The sequence below is a fragment of the Oryx dammah genome, unplaced genomic scaffold (genome assembly GCF_014754425.2).
Source record: "Oryx dammah isolate SB20612 unplaced genomic scaffold, SCBI_Odam_1.1 HiC_scaffold_16, whole genome shotgun sequence".
Classification (NCBI taxonomy): domain Eukaryota; kingdom Metazoa; phylum Chordata; class Mammalia; order Artiodactyla; family Bovidae; genus Oryx; species Oryx dammah.
Window position 1 is genome coordinate 3,286,962 of NW_024070200.1, and position 10,425 is coordinate 3,297,386.

The 10,425-nt window shown below is 51.1% G+C and overlaps 1 protein-coding gene across 6 annotated transcripts in view; it reads right to left on the reverse strand.

Moving 5' to 3' along the window:
• Nucleotides 1-10,120, reverse strand: part of PPP2R5C (protein phosphatase 2 regulatory subunit B'gamma) — a 138,776-nt gene extending 128,656 nt beyond the window's left edge. For 5 of the 6 annotated variants that reach the window (XM_040256905.1, XM_040256902.1, XM_040256904.1 and 2 more), the window contains exons 1-2: nucleotides 10,042-10,120; nucleotides 9,088-9,153 (exon numbers count right to left, since the gene is read on the reverse strand). In XM_040256905.1, coding sequence (XP_040112839.1) covers nucleotides 9,088-9,153; nucleotides 10,042-10,068 — 93 coding nt within the window. In that variant the 5' untranslated portion in view covers nucleotides 10,069-10,120. Of the gene's footprint in view, nucleotides 1-9,087; nucleotides 9,154-9,341; nucleotides 9,582-10,041 lie in introns of those variants that run through there. The other variant, XM_040256910.1, reaches the window with a different exon arrangement.
• Between the last annotated feature and the right edge of the window lie 305 nt (nucleotides 10,121-10,425).

Below are 10,425 nucleotides of genomic sequence, written 5' to 3' on the forward strand. Positions count from 1 at the left end.
ACTCTTGTTTTTAAAACCAAGTGTGTTTTGATCCCCACCACCCCCAACCTGTAAATAAAGATAAATGTCTAAAAGAGAAAGACGAGAAGGACACAAGGCTGCTGTTTCCCCGCGGCCGCCCTGGGTCCACTCTGATGGGGAGGGCGTGGCCTTGGGCTGAGTATCAGGGGTGGGGCTTTAGAAGGTAGGTGGGGCCTCTTTCCCACCTCACATCCCCTTGTCACCTGCCTCTTTTCTCTAATTTTACCCATTTGCTCTTTTGGCCAGTTTATATGTCTACTTGTCTTCCAAATTTAATCCTAGGTTTGATCCTTTATATTAGAAGAGTGACAGCTAACAAGTTCAAAGCGCTCACACTGGAATTATTTTGAAAGCTACTGCTGGGGTCTGACACTGCTCCGTCCAGTAGAACTTCCTGCAAAGTGGGAACCGCTCCCTGTGTGCTGTCCAGCAGGGGACCCATGGCCAGATGTGGCCGCTGAGCATGTGGAATGCGGCTGGTGTGACCGAGGAACTGAACTTCCCAATCTGATTTATTTTCTGTTAATTTACACTTAGCCGCGTGTGTCAAACAGCTAGGTAACTCTTGGGCGGCGCAGGTCTTGCATCTCAGTGGTGCCAGGCACACTGCTACTCCCACTGGGCAAAACCAGCTTTAGGTCAGAACTTGCGCCCCTTTGGTGGCGCTAGTGGTAAAAGAACCCGCCTGCCAACGCAGGAGGTGTAATAGATGTGGGTTAGGTCCCTGGGCCGGGAGGATGCCCTGGAGAAGGAAAAGGCAACACACTCCAGTATTCTTGCCTGGAGAATCTCATGGACAGAGGAGCCTGGTGGGCTACAGTCCATGGGGTCGCAAAACAGTTGAACACGACTGAAGTGACTTAGCATGCACGCACAATGCCCCTTTAGAGCCTTGCTCAAGCTCATCTCTAAGAACCATATAGGCTTCCCTGGAGGTCCAGTGGCGGGGCCTCTGCACTCCCAGCACAGGGGGGCATGGGTCTGGTGCCTGGTCGGGGAGCTAGATCCCACCCAGTGCAGGGAGGCATTCACATGCGGCAACTAAAGCTGCTGGAGTCAAACAAATCGATATAAAAAAAAAACCCAAACTGCTTATGATAAAGTCTTCTCAGACGGTAAAGAATCTGCTGGCAATGCAGGAAACCTGAGTTTGATCCCTGGGTCGGGAAGACCCCCGTGGAGAAGGAAATGGCACCCCACTCTAGTATTCTTGCCTGGAGAATCCCATGGATGGAGGAGCTTGGCGGGCTATAGTCCATGGGGTTGCAAAGAGTCGGACACGACTGAGCAACCAACACTTCCTTCATGATAGAGGAAAACGTGAAGTCCTCCAACGAAGAGCTTTTCTTCCTCCCCTCTTGCAGTGTTTACTTCTAGGCCGGCTCTCTCCCGCCCTCAGGTGGAGAAAACGAAGATGACGCCGTGCCCAGGGTTTGGGAAGCAGCACGTCTCAGCAGCTGCTGTTCTGGAAGCTGACCTACAAGCAGGGCCTGGGGAGACTTGGCTCAACACCACCGGCTGACAGGAAGACGCCAGGCTGTTACCAGAACGCTGGGCCAAGCCAGACAGCATCGTGTCCCGACCTGGGCAGGTGTCCAGTACTTAAGGAAACACCGGAGACGCTGTGAGAGTTGCCATCTTCCAGAGGAATTTTCCCTGTGACTTAGGAAAAGATCCCCATGATTCATGCTGCTGCAGACTGACTCGCCTGCCCTGCGCCCCTCGCCGGGGGCGGTGACCTCGCCACCGCCGCGGGCAGGGCTCCAGGCCCACACTCGCTGGGAGAAGGCTGACCCAGGAGCTCCCACGAACAGGGATGCTTCCCGTTATCTCATACAAGTCAGTTCCAGACTTACTCGTCAGGCAGTGGAGCTTTTGCTGAAGAGGAGAGGGGTGCTCACGGACCTTTTCCACTGGGTTTACCCACGAGGCACTCCCCACGTCCACCGCCACACCCCACATCCCACGTGCGCTTGGGGGCTCCTGGGTCTACTTTAAACCCTCTGCTTTCCTCGCCCATGGCTGCAGGGAGCTCTTTACAAGAACGTGCCCCACCTCGACCCATCCATTCAGCAGCTGCTGAGTGCAAACGACGGGAGCCAAGTTACCCCCAAATCTACTCAATGTCTGAGTGCAACAGCTGTGACCCTTCAGAAATAACAGAAAACACGCTTCATGGGTGACGATCAGGGCCTCCCTCTTGTCTTCCCCAGCGCCTTAAGAGGACAAGACACACTCAAACTTTTGTCTCTTTTTCTATATATGTACACACACAACTTACAAAATACGTATGTTCTACTGAGAAATATTCCCAAAATAAATTCAAAATAAGAACGATAAAGCACCCAAGATTTGTGGATATGAAGGGCCAACTCTAAGTTATGCTGGGATTTCTGACTGTGCAAACGGTTGACACCCAACACCCATGTTATCCAAGGGCCAACCAAACCTTTTACAAAAATCTTTAGAAACATCAGAAAAAACACCTAAGATGATAAGCTTCAGATCTGTGTGTGTGCGTGCTGAGGTGCTTCCATCGTGTCCGACTCTTTGCGACCCCATGGACTGTAGCATGCCAGCTTATCTGTCCATGGAATTCTCCAGGCAAGAAAACTGGGGTGGGTTGCCATGCCCTCCTCCAGGGAATCTTCCCAACCCAGGGTTTGAACCCATGTCTCCTATGGCTCCTGCGTTGCAGGATTCTTTACTGCTGAGCCACTGGGAAGGCTCAATCTTCTGCTCTAATATAATGCTATTTATTTGAAACAAATTACACTGAATGAAAATTCTGCATTAAAATTCCTTAAGACGATCAAGGAGGTGATATATAAATAAGCCTCTTAACGAGAGATTTTTTCCTTTCAAATTTACAGAATCAGAAAGAAAACAGCCAGCTGATTGATTTGAAGCTCTCTTCCTTCCTGAACACTTTCAAAGTCCACCACCAAGCACTTCTTGACTCCAGGTCCTAACACATCTGGCGAGTGCAAAGAAGAACCCAGTCAAAGTGCTATCCTCAAGGTCTCGGTCTAGATGGGAGGTAAATCTCAGGTAAATTAAAGTTGTCCAAGGTACGATATACATGGTAAATAACTGGCAGAGCAAATAACTGCTATGCAATTGAAAAGATGGAGAAAAGACATGTTCCAGGATGGTGAGAAAAAGTTTCCTCTAAATTTCAGAACAAATGAACTTGAGTTGGAGATACAAAGATGACAGCAGGAAAGGGATGAGAGGAGTCGTCTAGACAACAGGTCTCTGAGTGGTCTCCCTGAGGCCCCTGGGGAGGGGGGTCTCCTATTTTTATGGTAACATTGAGACATGCTTTGTCTTTATAACCATCACTTTGCTGATTTCTCACAGGCTACCGGACACATGATATCAAAACAGACAGAATGCAGGCGCAGATTCAGGAGACCAGCTATCTTCAGTTAAGCCAGATATTACAGGGATTTGCAGAAACACATAGCAATGCCATTTTTCCTAGTGAACTTTTGTAAATAGTCATTCCTTATGAAAAATATTCTATTTATGTCAACACATCATAGGTGTGGTATAGGTATTAAATAAATGCATAGCAAAAAATTTTCTCTTTTAGTTTCTGATATGAAATACGTAGCTATAGCTCACCTCAGTCAAAGCTCTCTGGGACCCTCATGAGTTCTGAAGGGTGTGAAGGGGTACGGGTGTCCCTTTGTCTGAGCACAGCTCTTCCCATCAATGTGCCAGGCACGACTCACAAGCAAGCGTGCGTGATCTGTGCAGAGAGCTTTCTAGAGCAGTGGCTGTGACATGGGGCCATTCTGCCCCCCAGGAGACACTGGGCCATATCAAGAGGCAATTTTGCTTGTCACCGCCAGAGATGGGGAGCTGCTGGCACCTCGTGGGGCTGCCCAAGGATCCCGGGGGAGCTCCTGAGTGCATAGCACCACGCGCAGCACCACAGGGGTGCACCTGGACCCCCACGGCTGCAGTGCTGAGAGTGGGTTGCCCTCTCAAGAGCAGCGGGTCTCCAGTGGGAGGCACTCTGTGACCACCAAGTGTCCAGCTTGTAGCACAGGACAGGAGCCGGTGCTGGAGAGGGGACAGCCCAGGGAGTCTTACTGCCTGAGGACAGTGTGCTCCTGGCACCTCCAGACCCCATGTCCTTCCAATCCGACTGTCCTCTCTGCAGAGCCGCCATCTTCCTGGATACCTAGGCCCTAGGCAATGATGATGTGGAATTCCCATTCCCAACAAACTAACTTGTAGAGAGTCCCCTGGACAGCAAGGAGATCAAACCAGTCAATGCTAAAGGAAATCAACCCCACATATTCACTGGAAGAACTGATGCTGAAGCTGAGGCTCCAATACTCTGGCCACATGATGCGAAGAGCCCACTCACTGGAAAACACCCTGATGCTGGGAAAGACTGAAGGCAGGAGAAGGGAACGACAGAGGATGAGATGGTTGGATGGCATGAGTCTGAGCAAACTCCGGGACATAGTGAAAGACAGGGCAGCCTGGCGTGCTGTAGTCGATGGAGTCACAAAGAACTGGACGTGACTTAGCAACTGAACAACTAACAACAAAATAATTACATAAGAATTTTTTTAAAGTTTTTTTCTGCCCCACCCAGAGGCATGAGAGATCTTAGTTCCTTGACCAGGGATTCCCCTGCAGTGGAAGCACAGAGTCCTAACCACCAGACCTCCAGGGAAGTCCCATCAAAACAGATTTTAAAGTACTCCTCCTTGGAGCCCTCTCTGAGTGTCCCTGGAGGCCAGTTTGCGGTTGTATTGGAAAAAATCAGTAAGACGATGATGGGAGAAGGGGCACGGGAGGCCCCCAGTGAGCCTGAGTTCAGAATTCAGCCTCCACACAGAGGCTTTGGTGTTCTGGGGATGGGAGTTGGGGACTCTCCTCTCAGGATGGGAGGACCACGGCTGTCCCCGTGAAAACACTCAGCAGCACAACCACTTCGCCGTCCTCCTCCAACCTTATGCAGCTCAGAAAGCCTGCTACCGAGTCATGCGACTGGAGAGTCAAAACACTTTTCATGGACAGGTGTCTTTCAAAACAACGTTATTCCTGTTAACACGTAACGGGCGTTACCGTCACTGTTAGATCAATTAATGAGCATCTCTAAAATTTCAGTTTAAATTTCTAAAACAGGACTCTACCACCGATGCCGACAGGACCCCAGCAAGTCTGGCTTCCTGTCTCAGGAACCTTGAGGGGTGGGGGTACGGAATGCAAAGGGACAGGTCACAAAGAGGAAGACGAGTTACTGCTGAAGGTGGAAGGGGTCAGAATAAGCTCACACGTTAGGAGAGAGGGCTGTTCAGCTTTCCTTTCAGCAACAGGTATTATGTAAGAGTTGCTGTAGAGACTTTCAAACAAAACTGAGCTGAAACAAGATAAGGAAGACACGCGACCAGAGAACACCACTCGAACGACCTTTAATGTGCTTACAACCAATCTCTTTACAAAAAGCATCGTCGCTTTTAAAAACGTAACTTTGGACACAGTACACAAGTTAAAATAACGATAACAAAACACAGTCGCGTGGTCTGATCCTCTGCAGTGGACTCTGGGACTCCCCAGGCGGTTTATTAGGGTTCTAAATGCTCACCCAATGAGCCTAGCTATGTGTCTACAGACTTGATGCTGACTGAGGACAGCTGCTCAGAGGCGAGTCCGCTCTGTCAGTCGCCACAGGCCTACAAGACCAAGGTCCCCGTGAACACATACATCTGTGTCCCCACTCCTTAAAAGCATGCTTAGAATAAACCAGCAGGAAGTAATGGGTGGAAACTGATTCCCAGGACACTTACGGAAAAGCAAGTCAAACATTAACCATTCTGTTTGAAAGGAGGAAAAAAAAATCTACTTGGAAAAAAAAAAAAATCAAAGATGTACCAAATACAGGTCAGTCAAGGAGTAGAAATTTCTACTAAAAGACGAAAGTTGTACAGCAGCAGTTATGACTTTTAATGGTATTTTGCTGCCCTGAGAGATATATCCTGGCCATATATCTTGTGGGGAAAACTTTTAAGAAGGGTCACGCCTGATCTATCCCATGCAGTTAAAAATGGCCAAATGTGAAACTCACCAAGTCATTTTAGAGATGAGGAGCAAGGGCCACGGAAGTTAGGTGCCACTGCTGACGGCACCCAGGGTTCAGCGTTTGTGCTCAGGAAACCCCGGCTGAGGCACTGCCCCTAGCCACACTTGTCCTGCCTGCAGGACTTCACCTTCTTGCTAAAGACTCATGCCGTTAAATGGCTCCCATTCTAACCAAAGCAGTCTGCGATGCTAGCCACCAGCTCCTTTGTTTTCCTTGAGGCCAGATCTTCGCCAGCCAGGACTTTGTATAAAGACCTTTCCCCACACTTGAAGTGGCTGGTATACTGAGTCAGCCACAGGCCAAGTTCTTTTACGTGTTGACTTGTCTGCCCTGGACGAGCACCTGCTCTGTACCCCTCAGGCTATGAGGTCCAGGATGTGCTAACTGTCCTAATGGAGGTGTGTCTGCAGGGTAACCTGAGCCAATGCTGACCGTGAAGGTGATGTGACATCCGAAAGGTTCGAAAAGCAGCGTGGGAAACTGTAAGTAAGTAAGTGTTAGTCGTGTCTGACTCTTTGCGACCCCACGGACTGCAGCCCACCAGGCTCCTCTGTCCATGAGATTTTCCAGGCAAGGATACTGGAGTGGGTTGCCATTTCCCTCTCCAGGGGATCTTCCCAACGCAGGGATCGAACCCGGGTCTCCTGCACTGCAGGCAGATTCTTCACCGACTGAGCTACCAGGGAAGCCCACGGGAAACTATAAACCCATGTGAACCGTTCAGGTTAAAACATTCCAGCTCAAAGTACCATCAGCGGACAGGAGAGGAAGAGAGAGTGCGATGGTTTCATTCACCCGTGTGAGTCAATCGCACTGGCTAAAGGGCTGGGACTAGAAGTGAAGATGGACAAGAATACAGAGGGGAGAGAGACAACAGCGGGAAAGCAATGGCCAACCCCGAGTTCGGAGGAGCGGAAGAGCCTCGGCTAGCGCTCCTGCAAAATATGCAGGACCTGCCAAGTGTCAGGCTTAATACGCCACGTTGCCTCTGGGATCCTGAGGAGGAAGCAGGGAAGGGCCCAATATTTCAGTACTTTTCAGTGATAATTTCAAGCTCTGCAGCTCCAGCTCTTAGACAGTAGCGCCAGAAAAAATACAAAAAGACAAGTGGGGCATCACACTCAGAACACTGCAGGCCGCACCTCAAGCCTCTTAAGCCACTGACAGTGCAAGCACCCAATCCACCTTCAACAGGCACTTGACTTAGGAGTGGCTTTGAGTTGCTGAGGAGTTGTTGTTTTCCAGATTCAAACTTAACATTTTCCATCCTTACAGTCAGGTTCTTTTCATTAAAACAGGAATAAATGAACTGTATGCACTGATCTGTGTGCATGCAACACTAACAGAGACAGGTATGTGAGCAAGAAAGGTTTGGGGCAGCACTAGGAAGACTAAGCAGTTTTAATGAAAGATCAACAAACCAAAAAAGGGAAAAGAAAAGGCATATACCTTCGCAGAGCAGCTAAATTTCATTTAAATCAATTTAGTCAAAAGACTGACACGGAAGTAAGCCAAGTCAAATGCAAGAATGCCACAGTGAAACGTGACTGTCTGCTATAAAGGAAGGACAGGGGAAGACTGGCACAAAGATACTGGTATTTAAGGAACCTTTTGGATTTCTGTTTTCCGCTTTGGGGAGGGCAACAGATTTGCTGGAGTAAACCACCTCCTAAAGAGGAGGGAGACTTAGAATATACCAAATGGTAAGGAAAAGATAACCTGGGGCTATATCTATTAAAAAAAAAAAAAGGCTACTGCAGATAATGGCCTGTTAATTTATTTCCCAGACAGAACTGAACTCGATTCTAAATTGGCTTATAGGAAAGGGTCTGACACTTGTAAATTACTGTCATTGTTGATAAGGCTAGGGACCTAAACAGTCCAGCTATGGAGAACTATGACACCAAATTAAGCAGCTTCTCTGCTACCAAGGATTCAAAACAACCCATTAGCTCTGCCTAGGTCCGTGTGGCTCCCAGACCCTCAGCCCAAGGTGCTCTAGCTCAACCGGTCACAAGGAAGAAAAGGTGAAGCCAAGCACTGGCTCTGTAGATGCCCTCAAAGCACACTCCCACCAGGCAGACACAGTCCCCACGAAGCACTCCGGCAGCTTCCTCAATAAGCCCAAAGGAAAGAAGCGAAAGAAGTCAGAACTGGCCAATACAAAGAAAAACAATGTAAAAGATGACAGACGATCGCACAAAAATAGCAATACCAGAAAACCCAAAATATACCAACACTGTCAGGGGCAGAGGCTAACGGGACAGGACACTTACAGGGAAAAACACAGCCAAGTCTGCACCCCGGAAAGCAAGGGTGATGGGAGGAGGGGGAGGACGAGCTGCTGAGACAGACCTGCCTGTGAGCATGCTCAGTCGCTTCGGCTGTGGCTGACTCTTTGCGACCCCATGGACTGTAGCCCACCATGCTCTTCTGGCCATGGGATTTTCCCCGAAAGAATACTGGAGTTGGTTGCCATTTCCTCCTCTAGGGGATCTTCCCAGCCCAAGGATCGATCCTGCGTCTCCTGCATTGCAGGCAGATTTTTAACCACTGAGCCACCAGGGAATCTGAGAGCCAGACCTGGCCCCTTGCAAAGGAAGAGGGAGGATGGGAAAACTGAAAGGAACCTGAACCCCGTCTTGAAAGAGTCCTTGCTTGACGCCAGGCTCCACAGCAGGGCTGCTAGATTTCAGGTGGTGGTGGTGGCAGGGGTGGGGTGGTGAACTTGAATATATCAGCTGCACCAGAGGTACACAACTTGTCTGAAAACATTCTTATTTCCCCAAAGACAAATAATACAAACCCAAATAACTAAAATGGAGGGCTATGAGCAACACAAGGAAAAGATCTCATACAGGGAAATATTTCAGAAGAGCCTAGATTTTCTCACCCTGTTTTCCTGCCCTAAAATGGTGTTTATGAAAAAAATGGAAACAATATTTAAGAATAGTTACCTCTGATTCTATTATGTCCTGTCCTTCTTTTGAACTTTTTCCACTTTTCCCTGCTTTGGGTGATTCCTGGGAAACATCAAGCAGAATCAATTAGGCTCCTCAATGTTTAGACTGTGAAACATCAAATAAACCAAAACGCAGTTTCATAAGTATTTAGACAATTTAACTATGACTTTTGATAGTTTCCATCAATACCATCACGACTTTCTTCCTTTATATGGTTAAGAGACCCAGGATTGTGATATGACACCCACCGGCCAACCCAAAATTCAGATTCTCCCTGTTTTCTTCGTCTGCATTATCTGGCGCTCAAAACTTGAAGCAGAAACAAGTAAACGCACATTTGTACCACGCTCTCGGCATCTTGAAAGATGCACATCACAATCCTTTTTTCCCCTTCCCACACTCCACTCTGGGAGCGAGGATGTCTGGGGTGATTCTGAAACGCTACAGAGCTCCACCTGAAGCAAAAACAACCCCCCCCCCAACCCGTATGCAAACGCAGCACAGTCACAGCCGTCGCCGCCGCCGCCACCCAGGATAATAATAGTATTTGGGAGCCCCAGAGCGTCCCTCCGGAGGGCAAACCGTTCTCCCCAAGCATTAAGCCCAGTTCATTCGCTGCCCTCCTCCCCAGCCGGAGGGTCCCTGCTGAGACGCCTGCACCCCGGCCTCGGAAGCCCCTGTCCAGGCGCCTGCGAGGATGGGTCAACCACCTCCGCGGCCCCACCTGCCCCACTCGCGCCCATCGCGCGCGCCTCCCCTCAACACCGGCCGCGCCCCCCACGCCGCCGGCCGGTCCCGGCCTGGGCTCCGCGGCCCGGGGCGGACCCGCTGTCCCCCGCCCCCACCCCGCACCCGCGCGATCCGGGAGCCCCGCCGGGCCCCGCTCCCGGGCCGTTCCCCGCTGCCCCCCGCGCCCGCCCCGTCGGGCGGCCCCGGACCCCGACTCACTTTCTCCTTCTTGTTTTTATTCGGCATGGCTGGTGCGGACCGCCGCCGCCTCCCCCGTCGCCTGACCCCGCCCCGGCCGTAGCGCCTCACCCTCCCGGCCGCCGCCGCCGCCGCCGCCGCCGCTGCCGCCGCCGCCCGGGGACTGAGTCGTTCGCTCGCTCGCGGTTCCCCTTTCCCAGGCTCCCAGAGGCTGCGGCAGCCGCGGCGGCGGCAGCGGCGGCGGCGGCGGCGGCGGAGGCAGCGGCGGCTTCTCTCCGCCCCTCCCCAGGCCCGCCCCGCCCCTCCCCTCCCCCAGAACTCTCCCCGCCCCCGCGCCCGGCCCCGCCCCGCCCCGCGGCCCCGCCCCGCCCCTGGCCCGCCTCCGCGCTGGCCCCGCCCCTCCCC